This window comes from Lontra canadensis, unplaced genomic scaffold (genome assembly GCF_010015895.1).
Source record: "Lontra canadensis isolate GAN:19392208 unplaced genomic scaffold, GSC_riverotter_1.0 scaffold164, whole genome shotgun sequence".
NCBI classification, from domain to species: domain Eukaryota; kingdom Metazoa; phylum Chordata; class Mammalia; order Carnivora; family Mustelidae; genus Lontra; species Lontra canadensis.
The window spans coordinates 1,315,104-1,338,466 of NW_022631158.1; the positions used below are offsets into that span (position 1 = coordinate 1,315,104).

A 23,363-nucleotide genomic window follows, 5' to 3' on the forward strand; every position below is an offset into this window, starting at 1 on the left:
TCTTGGTGAATCAGTATCCCCAGGGGCCTCAGAGAAAGGGCATAGGAAAATAGACAAGCTGATCTTGGATGGCCTTTCGCATCCTAGTGGGTCTTTGGAACCGGGATAAGACGTGGCCCAGGGCAACCAACGTGGCACTTCTCAGCAGTACCACTGTGGTTTTCCTATTGAGTATGCCTATTTTTGGTAAACTCCTTCTGTGGAAGGGATCCCAGCCAATAGCAAAGACACAGAATGCCAAGTCCTAAATGTCAGGCCCCCTTGTCGTTCCCCAAGCCCACTTCATTTTTTATCAGAGCCCCTCCATCTGTCTCTGTACTCCACATTATGAAAGACAGGGGAGCATGAAAATGCAGGGAACAGTAAGAGAAGCAAGAGATCCGGCAGCACAGAAATGTGTCCTGATTTTGCCTGCTGAGTTGTCTTGGTGGTTCTTGACGCTTCCGTTACCCGCCAATCTCCTGGCCAGAGAAGCCAATTCACTTTCCAGTTTCCCAGAGTGGAAAACTACCAGCACCAGCTGCCCACATGCCCAGGCAGAGCTCGATCTGTCCTGAGCGCTGGTAGCGCCTGGCAGGCAGGCTGAGGAGATGCAGCTGCCACTGGCCCCAAATTCCCAAGAATTATTTTCACACCATGCTGCCAAGGTGGAAAGCCTGAAAGGGCTGCTTGTTCCGTGATGTTTACCATCTCACTGCTAGCTCCAGACCACGGGCTTACCCATCAATGAGTGTCCTATATGCCGCTTCCAGGAACACACACACACACACACACACACACACACAGCACATGTGAGGCCAGGGGCATGGTGAGCTGACACCTGGGCCTCGCTGGACACTGGGAAGATGAGACTGACTGGCAGCAGGGTTACTGGGGTCAACCAGGGGACCCAAGGCAATCTATGGTCTGAAAGAACATCTTCAATCATAAACTTTAAACCCAAGAAGGAACTTCAGGAACCAACCCTCCCAATGGCTCTATGTTAAATATGAGAACCTCTGAACACCCCCCAAAGTGAACTGACTTACTCAAGGATATACTGCTGAGAGTGTAATGAGGACTGACATTCAGGTCTCCCGATCCCTGGCTCCTCTTTCTTCAACCCTTGGCTACCTTGATGGAATTCTTCCAATTCCAGAAAGGACAAGATGGTCCCATTAAAGAAGCTGTTGCTTGGGTCGCTGCTCGCCACAAGCTCCACACTGGAGGCTACTGCAGACTGGCTCACTATTCAGGTAAATCTGCACAATGGGATGCTGCTAGGAGTCAAGGAAGATTATCTGGGTTCCTCAAGATACATGGGGCTATTTTGCCAACACCCTCTTTGCTGAAGTTGAAATTCCCCTTAGGATTAGTCCTTTCAAACTGCAGATTTCCTAGAAGCCCAAAATACTTCCCAGAAACAGTTACTGCAGAAGAGGGGTCCCCAGGCTGTATGGGACTCCAGAGTAATAAAGTAAGAGTCCGCCAAGAAATATTCTTCATCCTGGCTCACAAAGTCAGCGAAGGCTTCACAGTGAAACAGTATGTCCCTCTCTCCCACAAGGAGGTGAGTTGAAGGGACAGCAGGGTCGCCATGAAGGCTAGGAATTGAGAAGAAAACCGGGGCATGGTCTGGAAGCTGAAAACTGGAGCCCACCGCTTCTAGATCATGGGACTCCAAGACAAGTTACTATACCTCTCTGAACTCGAATCTCCTCATCATTAATAATATTACCAAGACAGTTGTTACAGAGATTTAATACAATGAATACAAAGGGCTTCATGAAATAGAATTGGGCTCCAGGAATGACATCCAGAAAGAGGAAGAGAGGGGATTATTTGTTTTAAATATTACATTCACTCTTTCTTAAGCAATTTGGAGGTTTTATGGTCTTAGGAGGATTACTTCACTTTCAGCCTCTCAGCTTAATGGTAATAATAATATTTGTTTATAGGAATGCTGTCAGGAAATAGGAGTTAACATATATCAAGTACTTTATATGGTTTAAAGTAGAGTAAAGCTTAGAACAGTAATAACAAAGGTTAGATGTTATGTATTTTTTAGGTATTTTGACTCTGACTCATTCTAAAACAAAGATTGGAATTGGATTCCAAAATTGTGTAAGATAATAAACAAACAAACAAACAAATAAAGGTATGCTAAGGGGAAAGATATAGGGACAATAAGATAAGCCAGAGAGCTAAGGTTAATATCAGAAATATATCACATTTGGATCTAGACCTTTGCTGGTGATGGGCCTCTCAAATTTGGCTCTGAGCTTCCCAGGAGCCAATGCAAAAAGCACAAGATAACGAGTTAACATGAATCACAACGGCAACAGAACTTTTTAGTTCTGTTTCCAGGTGGGATGGAGTAGCTTGCAGTAACCAGTGCTCCCCCTGAGCATATCTGGAAGACCTAGATAAAATTCATAAAGCATCTATTTGAAAGCATCTGCTTGCTGCCTGAGGTTAAAAAAGTTAAAAATGGGCAGAATATAAAAGCAGCTGTTTTTCCAAAGAGATTATGAGCACAGGGGACTAGGACTTCAGAGAAGGGCAAGTCTGAGAGGCCCTGTAACTCCTGCAGCCACATTTAGCCAGTCCTCAGTTTGGAGCAGGGATAGAGGGCTGGCTCTGGGCTTTGCACAGGCAGAATGTTCCCGGGGAGCAAAATCCCAGAGCCCTTGAACAAGACCAGGGATCCCACTAGCTAACAGCATTTTTCTTCCTGAGCACATATGCCAAAAGCATAGCTATCTATCACTGGTGAGCAAGTTTCTCAATACGAAAAGCCCCAACAAAGTCCTAAATATTGGTCTAACCTACTGAAAGCCAATGAATTAAAATGACCACTTTCCCAAGGTGGATCTGCCCTACCCCCATAGCCAGGGCTTCTCTAATGCCAGGAAGAATCATTTCTTACATTAACCAGGCTTTATCCATAGAAAATACAATTCATTGCTTGGCCTGATATCTTGAATAAAGGCTATGGCACCCAAAAGACTGAATTCCTCTCCCATAATGCCAAAAGTAAGAACTTTACACATATTTGGGTAAATTGAAGCATGTTTCCCTCCATTTACAACCACTAAAATGCTCTGCTGCTAGGCCAAAGCAGGGAGACTGTTAGCATTTGGGGAAAGGCATAGGGGCTGCTCTCTCTCTGCACAGGCTGTAGCTCCCCTAGCCCTCAGATACCAGGAGGCTAGACCCCTGACACTTTACCCTAGCAGCTGTAGCTAGAGCTTTGGTCCCTCATCCTACCTCTGGCTCACTCCCTCTGTACTTAGTTACATCCCTATCCTTCAAAGAGATGATCTTCCAATGAACTCTTTCTCAGGTTCCTCATTTCTTTGTGAAATCAAATCTCAAATGGCATAATTTGGACTTTTTTTTTTTGCAGAAAAATAGAGAAAAGCCTGGGGTACCCTTGACTTACTTCCTTCCCGCCTTCTCCTTACTCCTCAAGTATCTGTCGATTGCCTGTATAAGCCAAGGACTGTGATAGGTGTTGCTTGTGAATACGTAAGAGATCATTGCCATCCCAAGATGTTAAGACCAAAGTCATAACATCTGTGAAGTGCGGGGGTGGGGGAGAGTTGCATATTTTAAACAACTCATCACCTCTTACTTAAGCCCCTCAAAACCTCATTGGGTTTTTTTTTGTTGTTGTTGTTGTTTGTTTTGTTTTATTTTGTTTTAAGATTTTACTTATTTGACAGAGAAAGAGAGAGAGACAATGAGAGAAGGAACACAAGCAGAGGGAGAGGGAGAGGGAGAAGCAGGCTTCCTGCTGAGCAGGGGGCCTGATGTGGGAATGGATCCCAGGAACCTGGGATCATGACCTGAGCCGAAGGCAGAAACTTAACGACTGAGCCACCCAGGCGCCCCAACCTCACTGTTTTGAATGTCTTAACTTTTACTTTACTTTACTGTGTATGCATCCAAACCACAAAAATTGCTGGGAGGCCTATCTTGCCACATCCATGCTCTTCAGAGGCCTGCTGGCTAGGACCAAAAGCTAAGTCAACAATCGCACTATTCTCCCCCAGAAAAATACACTGCTGTGGATAAGCTCGGCTGGGTACAGGGCCCTGTGTTCCCTTGGAGTTTGATGGCCAGAATTCAGGGTTGTTAGAATCCCCAATTCTCAAAGGTAACTTGAGTCTTTCTTGGAAACCACAATGGACCATAATGGTCACTAATGAACTCTTTTTCTCTTTCCTCCCCCATCTGCTAAATAGAAACCATTGTTTTATCGTATTTGGTTTATTTTATTTTCCTTTTCTTCCAAAAGTAACAAATCACAACCCTCAATATTTGCATATAACTTTCCAGAGCACATTAACTTGACTTATCTCATTTGGGCCCCCTAGAATAGCCATGTGAAGTGTAGAGAGTGGAGTTAATTCTGCCCGTTTTATAAGTGAGCAAAGTGAGATACAGATTTTCACCTGAAGTCACAAAGCTAGATAGTGACAGAGCTGGACCCAGACTCTAGGTCTCCTGATTTCCATTGCCATGGTCTATTTATCAACCACATCAGCATAACACTCTGTGTCAGCACTCACTCTGTACACTATCTATCATGAAACCTCAGGGTCAAGAGAAGCCATCAATCTGGGGAACAATCTAGACAGAGGACTCAGGAGGGCTTACTGCCCGTCTATATCTTAGAACATCTTGGTCTCAGATTTGTCGAAATACCATAGCAAGGGGCACCTGGGTGGCTCAGTTGGTTAAGCATCCAACTCTTGATTTCGGCTCAGATCATGCATGATCTCAGAGTTGTGAGATCAAGCCCATGTTGGGCTCCATGCTCAATGCAGAGTCTGCTTGAGATCTTCTCTGTCCTTCCCTCATGCTCTCTCTCTCAAATAAGTAAATAAAGCCTTTAAAAAAACATGATAGCAACAGGAATCTTCTTCCTGGTTACAGGATATAAAATCAATACATAAAAAATCCATTGCATTTCTATACACTAAAAATGAAGTATCAGAAAGAGAAATAAAGAAAATAATCCCTTTATAATTACATAAAAATAATAAAATACCTAGAAATCCATTTAAACAAGCAGGTGAAAGACCTATATACCGAAAACTACAAGACATTAATAAAAGAAATCGAAGAAGATACAAATAAATAGAAATATATTCCATGCTTTTGGATGAAAGAACCAATATTGTTGAAATGTCCATATTACCCAAAGAAATCTACCGATTCAATGCAATCCCTATCAAAATCCCAAATTCCCTTTGTTTTTCAAAGAGATAGAACAAATAATCCTAAGACTTGTATTGAACCACAAAAGGCTCTGAATAGCCAAAGAAACCTTGAGAAAAAAGAACAAAGCTGAAGGCATTATGCTCCTCATCTGCAAGATACATTACAAAGCTATAGTAATTAAAAACAGTATTGGCATAAAAAAAGACATATAGATCAATGGAATAAAGAGCTTAGAAATAGATCCACACATACGTGGTCAGTTAATTTACAACAAAGGAACCAAATGTGGAGTTCCCTCAAAACATTAAGAATAGAACTGCTATGGGGACACCAGGATAGTTCAGTCTGTTAAGCATCTGCCTTCAGCTCAGGTTATGATCTCAGGGTCCTGGGATTGAGCCCTGCATCCAGCTTCCTGCTCACTGGGGAATCTATTTCTCCCTCTCCCTCTGTTGTTCCCTATGCTTGGGCTCATGCTCTCTCAAATAAGTAAATAAAATCTTAAAAAACAAACAAACAAAAGAACTACCATGCGAGCTCCTGGTGCTCAGTTGGTTAAGTATCTTCCTTCAGCTCAGGTCATGATCCCAGGGTCCTAGGATCAAGCCCCAGGTCAGGCTCCCCACTCAGAGGGGCACCTGCTTCTCCCTCTCCCTCTGCTCTCCCCTCATGTAACCCTGCCCTGACTCCTGCTTGCTTTCTCACGCATGCACTCTTTCTCTCAAATAAATAAATAAAATCTTAAAAAAAAAATAGGAGTACCATGTGACCCAGAAATTCTACTTTTGGACAATCTAAAGACAATGAAAACACTAATTCAAAAATCTTTTTGAACTAGTGAGTATGCACCCCCATGTTTACTGTGGCATTATTTATGAGAGATATGGAAACAACCAAAGTGTCTATCAATGGATGAATGGATGAAGAAATTGTGATATACCACACAACAGAATCATAGTCATGAGAAAGAAGGAAATTCTGCCACTCGTGACAAAATGAATAAAACTAGAGGCCATTACCCAAAGTGAAATAAGTCAGACAGAGAGAGACAAATACTCTATGATCTCTTATATGCAGAATCTAAAAAAATAAACAAAAAAAAACACAAAAAAACAAAAAAACAAGCTCATGGATATAGAGAACAGATTGGTGGTTGCCTGAGGCATGGGGTAGAGGGTGGGAGAAATAGGTGAAGGGGATATAAAATTATTAAAAAGTAAAATAAGGAATCTAACTGTTGGGGGCGGGTAGTAGAAAGAACCTGCATCCTGGGAGGACAGACATGGCATAGCATTTTGTTATCACAGGGTAAAGACAAAGCCTGTGATCAGAAAGCACCTGTCACATACTGAGGATCCCACAATTACATTGTTGCTGCTTTCGGTACCACTCTAACCTCACTTTTAACCTCATGAGCACTCGATGACGAACATCTCCATATTCTTACTTTTCTATTTGTGCTCTGTGCCTTTCTTTAAGCTCAAATGTTCTCCTTTCCTCTTTTCACCTAGCCTCACAAATGCTTTCATGTCCAGCTCATTCTCACACCTTCAGTATTTCAACCAATAGGACACTGGAGACCTGACCTAGTTGGGTAGCGTATGAACATTCTATGAAGTCTGACACTCCAGTAGGCAGTAGAGCACAGAGGTCAAGAGTACGCTTGGGCTATATCCTCGCTCTGCCGCCTAGCTAGCTCTATAATCTTGAATGAGTTACCTAACGTGTCTGGGCCTCAGTTTCTCCTTTCTAAAACTGGAATAATAATACTATCTAAGATTATATACCATAAGCTATTGTGAAGATTAAATTTGCTGACACCCACTTAGACACCAGGACTACAGTAAGTGCTCACTCGATATTAGTTGGTACTCTTCCTTGGACTCTGTGTTCTCTTTTTCCTATTTGGCACAACCAAGGATATTTGAGGGGCAGATGAGTCTCTGTTGTCCCCAGAGAAAGATCCTTTTACTGGCAGGAAGGATATCAAAGGCCACCCCTAAGCTAGACTTGACAAACAAACATACAAGCAAGAAAGAGCCAATCTGGGCAGCATCAGGCATTGCTTGCTTAAGAGAAATGCAAGCAGGGAGGTCTCTTCCCAGCCTTTTTATCTCCCTCTGAGAGCCCTGCTCAAGCTCAATAAAGCAAGCAACCAATCTCTTTCTCTCTCTTTCTCTCTGTCTCTCTCTCACACACACATATACACACACACACCGGCACAGCACTAGTACCTCAGGTCTGGTTTCAGAAACCTGAAACTAGTACTACAGTCTCATTAGATGAGGCCCCACAAACCCTCTCACTTGTCTCTGGGGACATGAATGATGAGAACCCAAGGAAACAAAAATGATTCTCCAATTTGGAAATGTGTGTACATAACTTAACATGTATCTCTCTCTTAACATGTATCTCTCCCACCAAAGGGGTGGGAGACAAGGTGGGAGACAAGGGGGTGAGGAGAAGGGGAGAAACTGTGCAGAAGGGAGCCAGTGCCTTCCTCGTGCTTCAGTTTCTTTTTGAAGCTGAGTTAGTCCTGAAGGGCTTCTATCTCCAGCCTTGCTTGCTGGGCATGTGAATGAGACCAAGGCTCCCAGAAGGAGCCCTGTATGATCCTGTTAGTCTTCCTCTATTCTTCCACTTCAGGTGGTCCCTCCAACGCCAGTAACCTCTCACCCCCATGAACACTCACTGGCAATCACAAAAAGGAAACCATCAAAGGTCATTTCCTTACTGGTTCCCTCATGGGGCTGGGTGGTTTTAGTGGAATGAACTTGGGGCTAGGAGACAGGAGTCATGGGTTCCTACTTTACAATTAGCTAGATGTGTGCTCATGGACAAATCACTCACCCCCTTTGACACCACTTCCTTTACCTATAAAATGAGGAAGAGGGACCTGAATATTATTATGGTCTATTGCAATACAAACAGCCTAGGATGCTAGTTGCCTGGACCTGAAGAACTCACTGGAAGGTAGGAGGGATGCTGGAAAAAATAAAACCACAGTGATGAGCCTAAAACAAATGTGGAATCCATAGGAGAAGAATTCCTCCTCCCGAAATCCCAACCTGCTAAAGTCTTTGCCCCTCCCATGAAAGTAGAACATTCTAGACACCGAAGGAGGATTCTCCTACCCCAGGGCTCTGAACTGCTAGTAAGTTGCCTGCTTCCTATGAGGGGAAAGTGTGGAATGGAAACAGGAAGCCCCAGCTCTGCCCTGCCCTGGCTCCACACCATGGAGCCCGAGTGCCAGGGTTGCCTATTAGGGAAAAGAGCTGTTTCTACCTTTTCCAAGTAAAAGCAGTTGTCACAGGCCAAGTCTGAGGTTGGGACCAATCACCCCTGTGCTCCTCATATATAGCAATTATCTGGTTGGTAGGGTGGGTCTTTAGGACCTCAGACCCACGGGCTCTGTGTCCAAGGCAATCAGGTCACTTCTACCTGCCCTCCTACCTAGAAATCCACAAGATTCTGATCATCGAAGGAGAAGGAGAAGCCTGGAGGAGTCTGACCTTGGTGGCTGATCAAACAGCTACTCCAGCCCCGAGTATTAAGCTTCACTGCAAAGGCCAGACTTTCCTATCTCCTGGAGGTACTCCCAAGCTCTCCACTTAAGTCCTGTAGCCCAGCCCAAGCTGGGAAGGAGAGGAAACTTGACCCAAGGACTTGCAAGAGGATGGAAAAGCTGCCCTTTGGGTCCCTCACTCAGCGCCCTCCACTAGGCAGCCCATGTGTACCTCTCCTTGCCTTCCAGCCACTGTGTACACTATTCCCTCTTCTTGAAAGACTTCTTCTTGGACCCACCTCCAGAAAACAAAAGCCCTACAAAAGGCTTCTAGTACTATGAAACTCCTGCAGGGTAGGCTAGGGCAGGTTTTCTGTACCCAACCTGTCATGAGGGTTTTAATATAAATATATTATATTATAATTAATATAAATATTACAGTTTATATTTTAATAAATTTTTATCAGCTATCTTCTTTGTGCTTCACCTCCAAGGCAAGGTTGTCTTGAAGTTCAGATTTTAAATCCCTGAGTCTGAGAGGTGCCAGGAAGTTGGGGGCAAGTGGATTTTCTTACAAAGAACAGCCATGCAAGATCAAAGCACCTGCTTCCAAGCCCAAAGCCCATCCACATCTTCCAATACAGGCACTAAAGCTCCCACACAATAAAAGCATGGTAAGTTTCTGACAGAAAGGCTCTCACAGATCCTCTAATCCAACTTTATCTCACTACAGGTGAAAGGATTAAGGAAGTGTGAAGAGAAGTACAATGGCATGCTATGTGTCTTATAGCTGATTTAAGACCAAGCCAGGATCCTAAACAGGTTTTTCCTCAAAATAGCTTCTTAAGTGAATTAAATAGTATTTTATAAGTGAGCTGCAAATTGTTCACCAGAATGTCCTAATAACATTCAAGTCATTTGTTGATTTGTAGAAATGTTTTTCAGAAAGTGTTGGTATGATTGTCATTGTTGAGATGCCACAGCTTACTGATACTCCTGAGCCAGGATTTTGACAGAGGAAACTGCCTCAGATTTTTTCAGTGACTTCCCAAATGGACCTGGTTCCTGGTGCACTGTTAGAACTAGAAGATGGCTCAGCACACTGCCCACACTTTAGAACCAGGTACGTGGTCCTGCAGGTCAGCATTTCCCGTGGGGACCCAGCCTTTACTGCCTACAATGGTGCCTTCAACACTGCCACTACCAGAAATACCACCATGACCACCTGCCCCATCACCTGCTTTGCTGCCACTGTCAGAGCTCTGTACAGCAGGGGGCTGACAGCCCCCTGCCATCATGTCACAACCTACTACCCATTATCACCCTAGAACCACTCCACAGCCTCTATGGTGATGCCAGCAGTCATGATGAAGTCTCCAAAGTGGGCTTAAATGAATGAGCTGGTTTGAGATTAATTATATTATTGGTTAAGTCTGATGCTTAATCCAGTTACTATTTGCCAGCCAATATTTTATATCAAATAATCTATTAAAATATGTGTCAATATTTTAACAATTGGCTCTATAGCAGATCTGTTTATGACCCAGTTCTCCTGACTTAAGTCCAAGTTGCCATCTACTTACACCATGTGACCAACCTATGGAGAAAACTTAGCTGGCCAAGAATTTCCATCTTTCAAGAGACACCAATAAGGACTTCCAGAAAGTCTTCCAGAAATCCATAAAAACACGTATTATTATATACCTACCTACCCTATGTTCATCAGTGTGCATGCCCTAGGACTCCATGAACCTCAAGCCTTGTGACCATATCCTTTAACATGGATTACATTTTCCCACTGCTTGTCTCCAGCTTACCTTGATAAAATAGAAGGCATGGAAGAGAGAAGGATTAGTTCTTCAACTCAAACATGTTATGTTTCTATAAAGATCTTTGCAAGTCAAGAACTTTATTTCTTTTTTCTGTGGTAGAAAGAGCCAACAGAAATAGTTGAAAGCAGGAATAGGGAGAAAATGCTCTAAAGATAACTGTTTGCTGTCTTCAAACAGCTCATTTCCTGCCAGAGGGCTACAGCAGTGTTCTCCAGACAGATGGCTAGCTCTTTAGGTGTATTCATGGAAATGCTCTCATGTCATTCTGGTCCCTGTGAATGTTTCTGGCACCAAAACTTTCTACCATTCTGTGCACACATAGCGACTCTTCCTTGGAGACCCAATCAGGCAGGTGACATTGGGCTTGTTACATGGAGCAGGAGGCAACCACACTTCAACAGGGCACGAGGAACACAGAGGTGAAAAATGAAAGAATGGTAAGGCCGAGTTCAGATCTGAGTTCAGATGTACCAAGTAAGCTCATTACAAGAAAGTAGTAAGACAGTGGGTTTATTAAACCAATAAATCTTTGATCTTCCTTCTCGGGTATGAAGAATATCCCATGAAGAGGGAATTCTTGTGATGGGAAGAGGATGAGAATGTTCACAATGTACCTTCATGTTATAGGAAAAGGACAAAATAAAATGTCCTCAAAAATCCAACTATAGCACGCAGCAACTGGAACTCTCCAACCCCACTGTGGAGGGGAAAATGGGTTAAAGCCCTTTGGAAAACTCTTTGGCAGTATCTAGAAAAGCATATTGCATGTGACATATAACCCAGCAATTCCACTTCTAGGGGTCTACCCCCAAAAGGCTGCGCACATACTTCAACCAAAGACCTTTACGAGAATGATTACGGCAGATTTACTCATAATGAATGCAAACTGGAAACGATCCCAATTCCCATCCACAGAAGACTGGATAAATAAAATAGTCACACAAAGTAATGTTATACAATGAAAACAAATAGCTGTCAACTCCAAGCAACCCTGCAGAAGACCTTCACCAACACCAGGGAAGACCATCACCAACACCACAGCTGCCAACTCCATGCAACCCTACAGAAGACCATCACCAACACCACAGCTGCCAACTCCAAGCAACCCTGCAGAAGACCATCACCAACACCACAGCTGCCAATTCCATGCAACCCTGCAGAAGACCTTCACCAACACCACACTGAATGAAAGAAGCCAGACACAAAAGTGCATTTAGGCATCATCTGCTTCCACTTACACAAAGTACAAAAACAGACAAAATTAACCTATATTGTTAGAAAGCAGGATAACAATTAGCTTGGGGTGAGGGTGGGGAGAAGTGGCTAGAAAGGAGTACGAGGAGAGCCCCTGAAGTCTGGTGAAGTTCTGTTTCTAACCTGGATCCTGCTGATGGATGTATTCCATTTGTAAAATTCATCCCACTGAGCACTTACACTATGGGTATTTTCCTATATTTATATTTGTGCATGCATGAAAAATGGACAGCAGTCCGTCCCCCTTCCCTATATCCAGATCTTCCCTAGGTAACTCTTTACGCCTGCCCACTCTGACTCTGGGCGTGGCCACACCAATGAAATCCTGAAAAATGCCGCATGTTTCTGCTCCAGCTCTTGCTCCTGTGCAATTTCCATGAAAACATACCCACGCTAGTCTGCTGGAGGAGAGCACTGCCAATGTGCCCAGTCGTCGGAGCCAAGGGCATCCTAGATGAACCAATAACCAGCTGATTCCCGGATATGTGCATGAAGCCAGAGATCAGAGCAATAGTTCAACCAAGCTCAGACTAAATCACCAGCACTACACAGGTTGTTAAGAGGCACTGTTGTGTAATAGACAAGTGATAAAATTGTACACATCAATGTAAAGTTAAAATAGACATCTAATTTTTAAAAATTGGGGAAAACAAAAAGATTTCTCTTCACACATCTATTTTTGAGTATGGCCACACCGGTAGGAGAGACTGCCAAGATCCGGCAAGACCAGTGTCCCAAAAGCACAACATGACATCCAAGTAAAACACAGGCCTGAACCAGTGAAAAATAACTGGAAACCCAATGTACAGAGGTTCTAAAAGGCACCTAAAAAGTTCTCTCCTTCTATTCCCTAGAAGATGCAGAAGCAAATGGCTACTTCTCCCATTTCCCTTTTTTTTTTTTTTAATTCCCATTCACTCCACTCTACTTGATATCAGGAGCCCTTTCACAATAGTTAAGATGTTATACAGATATAATACTTTAGTTTCTGATTCTGCTTTGGACATGTTTCATCTTGAAAGTAAAAGGAAGGAAGGGAGTAAAGGAGGAAGGGAGGGAGGGAGGAAGGAAGGAAGAAAAGGGAAGGAAGGAAGGAAGGAAGGAAGGAAGGAAGGAAGGAAAAAGAAAAGAAAAGGAAAGGAAAGGAAAGGAAAGGAAAGGAAAGGAAAGGAAAGGAAAGGAAAGGAAAGGAAAGAAAAGAAAAGAAAAGAAAAGAAAAGAATAAAGAAAGGCATGAGGGAAGGAAGGAAAGGGAAGGAAGGGAGGGAGGAAGGGAAGAAAGGATGAGGGAAAGAGAGAGAAAGAGAGGGAGAGAGAGAGGAAGGAAGGAAGGAAAAGGAAGGAAAGTAAAGGAAAGGAAAGGAAAGGAAAGGAAAGGAAAGGAGGAGGAAAGAGAAAAAGGAAGGAGGGGAGGGAGGGAAGGGAAGGAAAGGAAAGAAGGAGGAAAGAGAGAGAAAGGAAGGAGGGGGAAGAGAGAAAGGAAGAAAGGAAGGAAATAGAGAGAAGAAAGAAAGAAAGAAAGAAAGAAAGAAAGAAAGAAAGAAAGAAAGAAAGGAAGGAAGGAAGAAAAGAGATGAAAGAAAGAGGAGGAAAAAAATAAAAGCCCTGTGGATACCCTTGGCAGGGCCTTTCCCAAGATGAACACTGATGAACTTGAATGTCCAGCTGGTCTTCTAGCATGCGGCTGAGCAATGTCTGTCTTACCTGGATTAACCTGAGCTTTCACAGAACTCAAGAGGGGCAGCAGCAGGAGCAGCACCAAGGGCATCCTGGGAATGGAGGTCAGCTCAGAAGATGGTGTTGGAATTGGAGCCTGGAGCCCACCAAAAAAGGTGAGAAAACAAGAAAAAAGGAGAGGAAATGAGTGAGATAAATACTACCAACATTGATGAATACAATTTGCATGATTATATTTGTTGTTCTTAGAGTCTTTATTTCTGTATCTGGGACTTCAAATCATAGACTAAGAATCAGGTGGGACATTCAATGATCACATAATGTAAGAATTTTCAAACTCTTATTAGATCATGGAATTAAAATTAGCAAAACTATAGGCAGGTAACAAAGTTTTGCTAAGATACATACTTATCCAAATTGTGAACGGTGATAAACTAAAACTTAAATTTATGAAGTTTTCATAACTTTGATACTCATTCCAATATTAAACCAAGAAAAATAGTCAGTGATGTTAATGTGTTTGCCTTTCAAAAGGTAAGTATTTATCCTGACTTACTGGCTCTGGAGTGGTAGGTGCCTGGGATTCTCTATCTTTTAAATTTCCCCAAATGACCTGTGTGGTAAGGGCTTAGAGTTGAGACATTAGTTTGAACTCAAGTTCGGCTTAATAGAGATACATACAGTTACATATGGAGCGTTTAAAGATATAGCATAATTACAGGTTATTATATACACATGTGTCTCTAGAGGGCCTAGAAACCAGACACCACAATAGCAGCAAGTAAGTCTGGTGCTGCCATCTTGGTTTTGAATACTATTTTCCAGTAAAAGGAACCAGAGCTCCCTGGAGAAGTGGCCGATCCCAGGCCTGGGTCAGAACACATACAGAATCTTTTAGTGACAGAAATTGAGAAAGTATATACCCCAAAAATGATGGGGACGTACCAAAGGGACACAGGAAACACTTGAAAGAGTTCCCAGTGGCCAAAGCTGAAACAATGTGAGTGACAAAATAAATAAAGTACCATTGGACTATAACTCAAGGTATAATAAGATAAATATCTACAAGTCCATGTTGATATAAATAAGTGATTGAATAAACAAATGGGTGAGAAAAGAAAAAATTCCCATTCAAAAGAATTCTAAATGATCTATGCAGACACTCTGCTCTTAAAGAGGCAGCAAATAACCTCACCCCTTAGGGTGAATGGCACACAGTGGCCTTTTCAGTGAATTTTTCAGTGGAGAAACTTGATGAACACTACCTCAAGCCAGGTGATTGAGGTTAATCTCACCTTTGATAAGTAATATTGATACTACATCTCCTTGATATGATATGTATGATGAGAATGGCACTTAGCCTCCATGGTCTTCCTGCTAAGAACTCATTACCTCTGTCTAATCATGAGAAAAACATCAGACCCATCCCAATTTAGGGACACTCTACAAAATTCCTATTGAGTCATCCCCCAAACTGTCAAGATCACAAGAGACAAGAAAGTCCCAAGAAGTCCCAGCTAAGGGAGCCTAAGGAGACATAACAACCACATGTAATGGCATCTTGGGTGATGATCATGAACAGATAAAGGACATTAGGGGAAAACTGAGAACATGTGAATGAAGTATAGATTTTAGTTAATAATAGTTAATAATAGTATATCAACATTGGCTCTTTCACTGTAGCAAAGGTACTGTACTAATGTAAGATGTTAATAATAGGGGAAACTTGGTATTGGGTAAACAGGAATTCTAGGCACTATCTTTGTATTGATTCTGTAAGTATAAAACTGTTCTAGAATGAAAATTTTATTCAGAAGTTTCCACCAGGTAACACTAATCATCAACCAAACATTGGATCTACTGTTATAAATAATACATAATTATAAAGGGAGACAAAATTCCATTCAACTGGGGTGATTTCATGGAGAAATCTGATCTGATCAGGGTCTTGAAGGCTGAGTAGGATTATAATGGGCTATAACAGGAATGGAGTAAATAATATGCTAATGTAGCCAAGAGCCCTTTTGGTGAAACAGAAGCTTTCTATGTTTTCTAGGCAGAACTCTGACCTGCCCTCCTCAAAAAAAGTGGTAAAAAAAAAAAAAAAAAGGCAGATGTTCAGATGCCCGAAAAGGATGGAGCAAAAACTAATCAAACACACAAGACCAAAGTAGGCTAATGGTGAAGATGGGGGTGGATGATCCACAGACCTCAAAAGGATGATAAGCGTGGTTTCATGGCATGATTTGGATGGGCTAAAATATGTCTCGGTGTGCCGCATCACTGTCAGCAGCAGGAACACTGTGTTTCCATAAATGAGTCCCCAGACTAATATGCCCAGAGAAAGAAACACATGGGCAGATCTTGGAGACATTGGTCATGGCCGTAAACCAGCACTGCCCATGGCCATGATCCATGACGTCCTTCCACAAGGACCCAAGCTCCTTACATGCAACCATTTGGCCATGCAAACCCTGCCTTAGCTAACCACCCTCTCCCTTCGTAGAGGAGTCCTACAATTCTCTCCTATGGCACTTTTCTCAGGAGTTGTGGGCCATAACTTCCCTCCCCTCTAGAACCTTCCCCAGGATTTCCTTCTACAAGGACTGTCTCTTACACCTCACTCCCTTCACCAAAATACACACCGATTTTGCCTCTATTACGTCCTCCATAACACAGTTACAAAGTGATCCATGGAGTCACTACCTTCAAAATAGCTCATTCTTCTATCTCCAAAAGAGTACTTTATATTTTGTACAAATCAGGTACTCTAAAATGGTTTTTAACTGAATGAAGCAGAACTCATGGGATGCTCAAAAAAATTAGACTGAATTTCCTTCTGGAAACTGTTCCTTGGTTTCAGGCTGTGAATCCACAAAACAAGTGATCATTTCTGCTTTGCTTGCTGTAAAGTGAGGTGTTGGCAGCTAACAAACACAGAAGAACGAAGAACTCTAACTACACCACGGATCTCTAACCTGTGCGGAAGACTCTCATGTAGTATGCACAGTGACCCAATGAGGTGAGTTTTCATCAGCAAGGTAACTGAGGAGGAAGAGATTAAAACTGATCTGGTTACACAGTTGACAGGTGCCAAAACTCATGTGAACCCAGGGTTTGTATTACTCCCATATCCACACAGGTTCTGTTGTTTGTTTTGTCTTTGTCATCATACTGCACTCTCCTTTGATCTGGCCTCTGCCAGCGTCACCAGAGCTGCACGCCACAGAGCCAACACGCTTCACTCTCTCTTCATCTGGATCAAACCTCTGTTCATTAGTGACTTCCTCCATGGCCTCTCTGGCCCTCTTGTTACATGCACTAAAATCTTATTATTTTTCTACATAGAAATGATCCTAGCCTCTAATTATGTGTTCATTGCTGTCATGTCTCATTAGGGTCTTCTCCACCCCCTCCCGCCCTAAGTTCCATGTTTATTCTACTCGCCATTGCTTTTTCAACACCCACCAGGGTGCTGGATAAATATTTGCAGCATGAATTAATGATTGCCTTGAACCATGTTATTCAGTGACTACATCCAGCCACACTAAATTCCATACCCTAAAAGGAAGTGCACCCAAGGTTTATGATAAGCATACATCAACCTTTTCTGCCCCTTTGAGTGAGTTTTTCCAAGGGTTCCATATTTAAGCCATGTGACATGTGAACAGAACCCACAAACATACATGGAAGAACTTTAAGGAGGTAGAAAGGCCCCTCTGTATCCATTTTTGGTCAATAGTACAAATTCCTTTGACAATTTATTGAAGTTTTGAAAATAAAGCTCAAACTGCAAATATCCCTAATCGAAGGTATTCTTTCATCCATCCTCCAGTAACTATTCTCTAAATGTCTATGCGTGCTACTCCACATGCTAAAAAAGGCAGTTTGGAGCTGTCCTCATGGAGCATGTAATCTACAAGCAAACAAGTAAATAAATAAGAACTCTAAAGAGATGTGTGTGCCATGAAGAAAATACAGTGGGGTTAGGTGGTAGAGAGTGAATGAGGGATACTTCAGATAAGGTGGCCGGGAAAACCCTGAGTGTGGGATTGGCACAGAAATACATAAAGAGAACAGCAAAGAGAATAGGGACCCAGAAAAGACTCATAAGTAAATGTGAACCTACTATACAAGGGGTATTTAAAATCAGTGGAACGGTTCATTTTAATTCAGAAGCAAGTAAAGATATATCCATAACTCATACAGAAAAGAGAAAGCCCATAATGTAGAAGTAGAACTCTCAAAGTAGTTCAAGGAAGTATAGGAGCATTAGTTAGAAACAGTAAGGAAAGCCTGCACAAATGAGACAGAAAACAAAATCCAAAAACAACAAAAAAAAATGATAAAAATCTCCATCAAAATGTTACAGGTCTTTGAGACCAAAAGCATCATATACTTAAGAGACAAGCAACAGGCTAACATAGATATTTGACATTTTATAACAAAGTAATATCCTATGATCCATATATTCCACTTATTATTAGTTACCCTAGAGAAAGACTTATGTATCTGCACAATGAGGTATGCACAAAGAAGTGCTTTGCAATATTTTTAAAATTTTACTTTATTTCATTGTGGTAAGAATACTAAACATGAGATCTATTCTTTACCAAGTTTTTAGCATTCAGTATATTATTTTGACTGTAGGTACAAAGTTGTACATCAGATTTCTAGAATTTATTCATCTTGTTTTATCTTAATTTTATGCCTATTGATTAGTAGCTCCCCATTTCCCTGGTAGCCACCATTCCACTCTTCCATTAAATAAATTTGACTATTTTAGATCCTTACTATAGTGGAATTATGCAGTATTTGTCCTTCTGTGACTAGTTTATTTCTTTTAACATAATGTCCTAAAGATTTATCAGTGTTGTTGCATATTACAGAATGTCCTTTTTAAAGGCTGAATGATATTCCATTGTGTGTATATGCCACATTTTTTATTCACTCTTGTATTCTTAGATACCTAGATTGTCTCCACATCTTAGCTATTATGAACAGTACTACAATGAATGTGGGATTGCTAATGCCTCTTCAAGATAATGATTTCAATTCTTCTGAAAAAATAGCCAGAAGTAGGATTGATGAATTATACGGTAGTTCTATTTTTAAATTTTTTAAGGAAACTCCATACTGGTTTCCATAATGGCTGTAGCCAACTTATCTTCAAGAAGGGTGCCATGAATACACACTGGGGAAAGGATAGGGTCTTCAACAAATGGTATTAAGAAAAGCGGATACCCACGTGTAAAGGAATGGAACTGGACCATTATCTTACACCACACACAAAGATCAACTCAAAATGGATTGAAGAGTTGAAAGCTCTGAAACTTTAAAACTCCTGGAAGAAAACATGGGAAGAAAAGCTTCATGACATTGGCCTTGGCAATGATTCACAGATATGACACCAAAAGCAAAGGCAACAACAACAAAAATAAGCAAGCAAGAGTACACCAAACTAAGAAGCTTCTGCGCAGCAAAGGAAACCTTCAATGGAGTGAAAGGCAACCTTTACAATGGAAGAAAATATTTTTAAACCATACATCTGATAAGGGATTAATAACCAAATTTTAAAATGGGTTAAGGACTTGAGTAGACATCTCTGCAAAGAAGACAAATGGCCAACAGGTATATGACAAAAAAAAAAAGTATAACATCACTAATCATCAGGGAAGTACAAATCAAAACCACAATGAGGTATTATTCCACACCTGTCAGGAGGGCTAGTATCAGAGAGAGAGAGAGAAATGTGTTCTCAAGGATGTGAAGACAACATTGACACAATTTTTTTTTAAATAACAAAAACTTAGGGAAATTTCTACGAATAGGAGAATGCTAGAGACTATGATATATTCCTACTGTGAAATACTATCCGAGACTCTAAAAGCATGATCTGTATAATTTCATGGTTAGCGAATGTTGAACCACCCTTGCATCCCATGAATAACCTGGTCATGGTGGATAATCTTTTTAATGTACTGTTGGATCCTATTAGCTAGGATCTAGTTGAGAATCTTGGCATCCACATTCATCAATGTGATAGAACAAATCAATAAGAGAAGAGAAAAGAACCATATGGTCCTCTCAATTGATGCAGAAAAAGCAATTGACAAGATACAGCATCCGTTCCTGATTAAAACAATTCAAAGTATAGGGATAGAGGAGACACTCCTCAACTTCATAAAATCTATCTATGAAAAACCCACAGCGAATATCCTCCTCAATGGTGAAAAGCTGACAGCCTTCCCTTTGAGGTCAGGAACATGACAAGGATGTCCATTCTTTTTTTTTTTTTTAATAATTTTTTTTAATTTTTTAAAACATATAATGTATTATTAGCCCCAGGGCTACAGGTCTGTGAATCGCCAGGTTTACACACTTCACAGCACTCATCATAGCACATACCCTCCCCAATGTCCATAACCCAACCACCCTCTCCCTACCACACCCACCCCGGCAACCCTCAGTTTGTTTTGTGAGATTAAGAGTCTCTTATGGATTATCTCCCTCCCCATCCCATCTTGTTTCATTTATTCTTTTCCTACCCCCCAAACCTCCCATGTTGCATCTCCAATTCCCCATATCAGGGAGATCATATGATAGTTGTCTTTCTCCAACTGACTTATTTTGCTAAGCATAATACCCTCTAGTTCCAAAGGATGTCCACTCTTGCCACTGTTGTTCAACATAGTACTAGAAGTCCTAGCAACAGCAATCAGACAACAAAAAGAAATAAGAGGTGTTCAAATTGGCAAAGAAGAAGTCAAACTCCCTCTCTTCACAGATGACATGATTCTTTATATGGAAAACCCAAAAGACTCCACCCCGAAACTACTAGAACTCATACAGCAATTCAGTAACGTGGCAGGATACAAAATCAATGTACAGAAATCAGTTGCTTCCTTACACACTAACAATGAAAATACAGAAAGGAAAATTAGAGAATTGATTTCATTTACTATAGCACCAAGAACCATAAGATACCTGGGAATAAACCTAACCAAAGAGGTAAAGGATCTGTACTAGAGCAACTACAGAACACTCTGAAAGAAATTGAAGAAGACACAAAAAGATGAAAGACCATTCCATGCTCATGGATCAGAAGAATAAACATTGTTAAAATGTCTATACTGCCTACATCTATCCTTTCAATGTCATCCCAATCAAAATTTCACCAGCATTTTTCAAAGAGCTGGAACAAACAATCCTAAAATTTGTATGGAACCAGAAAAGATCCCAGATTGCTAAGGAAATGTTGAAAAAGAAAAACAAAACTGGGGGCATCACGTTGCCTGATTTCAAGCTTTACTACAAAGCTGTGATCACCAAGACAGCATGGTACTGGCACAGAAACAGACACATAGACCAGTGGAACACAGTAGAGAGCCCAGATATGGACCCTCAACTCTATGGTCAACTAATCTTCAACAAGCAGGAAAGAATATACACTGGAAAAAAGTCTCTTCAATAAATGGTGCTGGGAAAATTGGACAGCTGTGTGTAGAAGAATGAAACTCAACCATTCTCTTACACCATATACAAAGATAAACTCAAAATGGATTAAAGACCTCAATGTGAGACAGAATTCTATCAAAATCCTAGAGAATATAGGCAGTAATTACATGGTTACGTGTTCATGACACGTTTTTGGATGAACCAACAGGTTACAAGATTTACATAAAGCACACTCTGTATCTTTATGGGTAAACGCACACATACACACTCATACTCATTTATATATACACAAAAGCTCTAGAAGGATAAACCCCATGCTAATAACAAGCTTCACTCTTGTGCTCACTCCAGTGCTCAAATAAGAGGTAACTAGAGACAGAGTGAGGCCCCTCAGGAGACAGTACTGATAACAGTAGGTCCCTCAAGGACTGGATATCTTGGCAGAGGAGACTGGGAATGCTGATCAAAAGGAAACTCTAGCCTTTTTGGTCATATTTTGAATCTTAACAAGGAAAATATGCTCCTTTTTAATGTCTTATATATTGGTTTTTCTGACAAAAAGCAATTTTCTGGGGGCAGTCTATCGGAATTTGGAGGGTACTTTCCAACCAACCGTGTATATCCTGGAGGTCCGAGGTAGGTGGGGAACTCATCTTGTGTCTGACCAATCATTTGGGGCAAGGAGCAGAATTCTTGATCAGTATATCTTGCACATGAATAAAGTAGAAGCAAATAAGAAAAAAAAAAAAACCTGTTGAGAATTGCTGCTTATACCTTACTTGGTGTTTTTAGAACTCTTGCACTTCAATAGGTGCTAATAAATGCATCATTATTAACTTAGCCTTACAATAACCCTATGGAGAAAGATTACCATCTCCCTTTACAAAGTAGGAAAGTAAGGACCTGAGTCACTTCACCTGCTCATGGCCCAGTATTTTCCAAGGAATAACAATGGATTTGTAGCTCAGAGAGAATGTGTCCCTTCTAATGAAGAACGCACTTCCCTCCTCTCAGTCAAAATCCCCTCCCCCAGCCAAGCAGGATGAACACTCCAGACTGCCTCCATAGGGAGCCATGGCTCAGGACTCCCCAGGCCTGATGGGAGATGTTTGGCTCTCCATGTCAGGTCTGCCCACACCAGGATCTGCACAGGCTGTGGCAAAGCCATCAGGACAACCAGGAAGTAAGCGGAAGGTAAATGGAAGTATAGCAGCCATAACTAGAAATTAGCAAGAATAAAACACACAAGAATCTAGAAGGTCAAACTTCTTACAAGCTATCTCGCTAATTGCGTGAACTTCCAAAAGCCTCTTTCTGAAACATAGTCAGGGTCGCATCATGGTGAAAAAGCAAGTCTTCAGCACATTATGCCTGACACTATCCCGTGCCACAGAGAGTTTGTGCACCCAGGGAGGGCTTGCTGCTGGTCAGTCGCAGCTCACCCACAGCTCCGGGTCAGACACGCCTGGGGACAAACACAGTCCTCTTCTCCAACCACCTTGAAAAGTCAGACTGTTTCCCTAGTAACAGGCTCTATTCTAGGGCCCAAACATGGTGGTATGCGAGGATAGAGCACAGAGGAGAGGGGTCTGAAATGCCTTTGGGCTTCTGAGTGAGGAAGGGTGAGTGGTAAGGTCAAGTCTCTTACTCCATACAGTCAAGCAACAGCCTTTCAGGGCTCTGAAACATGAGCCCTATGCCTTGTCTCTTCTTTTACTATGGAATTCAATACACATGATAGATAGATAGATAGATAGATAGATAGATAGATAGATAGATAGATAGGTGATAGATAGGTGATAGATATGACACATATTGAGACACAAAGAGAAATTCTTTTAGAAATATAGCTAGCATAGGTAACTTCATTTATTGAGGGGAGGGGGAAGCACCATCATTTCCACTCTGTGATAATGTGGCAAGTTAGTGAGAGCAGGCAACCCTTGGGACCTCTTGCCCTAACTGGATGGAAACTGAGCGCCTCTGTTCCTTCCAAGCACCTTTGGAGGGACCCTAACTTTCAGACAGTCAAGCTACCTTCTTCCCCAAGTCTGAATATTAGCACAAACCATCTTTTTCTCTGAAGCAGCACTAGAGGTACACCCCACTTTAAGAAGTGCCTAAACTTGCCAAGCTCATCAATCATGAAATGTTTATCCACATTACAGAGTAATTCTTTGCACAACACTGTTATACCTTTGAATAACAAGTTTCCACCACATAGGATGAAACTAACATTCAGCACACAGCAATGTTCCGACTACTTACTGAGCTCATAAATCACTGGGTGAGGCTGCACGTTACAGAATAGCTCTCCACTTTCCACAAGGATCCAGGGCTGGGTTCCCTTGAACGGTAAATCCCTCTGATACACTCAAAACATGATTCCATACATTTCAATCCAGTTCATAATAGAGTTTGCGGGA

General features: G+C 41.7%; 1 protein-coding gene across 2 annotated transcripts in view; it reads right to left on the reverse strand.

Annotated features, from left to right (window-relative positions):
- DDR2 (discoidin domain receptor tyrosine kinase 2) overlaps positions 1-23,363 on the reverse strand; it is a 144,176-nt gene that overhangs the window by 42,510 nt on the left and 78,303 nt on the right. The window contains exons 1-2 of one of the 2 annotated variants that reach the window (XM_032845462.1): positions 23,206-23,273; positions 13,507-13,615 (exon numbers count right to left, since the gene is read on the reverse strand). In XM_032845462.1, the coding sequence (XP_032701353.1) occupies positions 13,507-13,615; positions 23,206-23,214 (118 nt within the window). In that variant the 5' untranslated portion in view covers positions 23,215-23,273. Of the gene's footprint in view, positions 1-13,506; positions 13,616-23,205; positions 23,274-23,363 lie in introns of those variants that run through there. The other variant, XM_032845463.1, reaches the window with a different exon arrangement.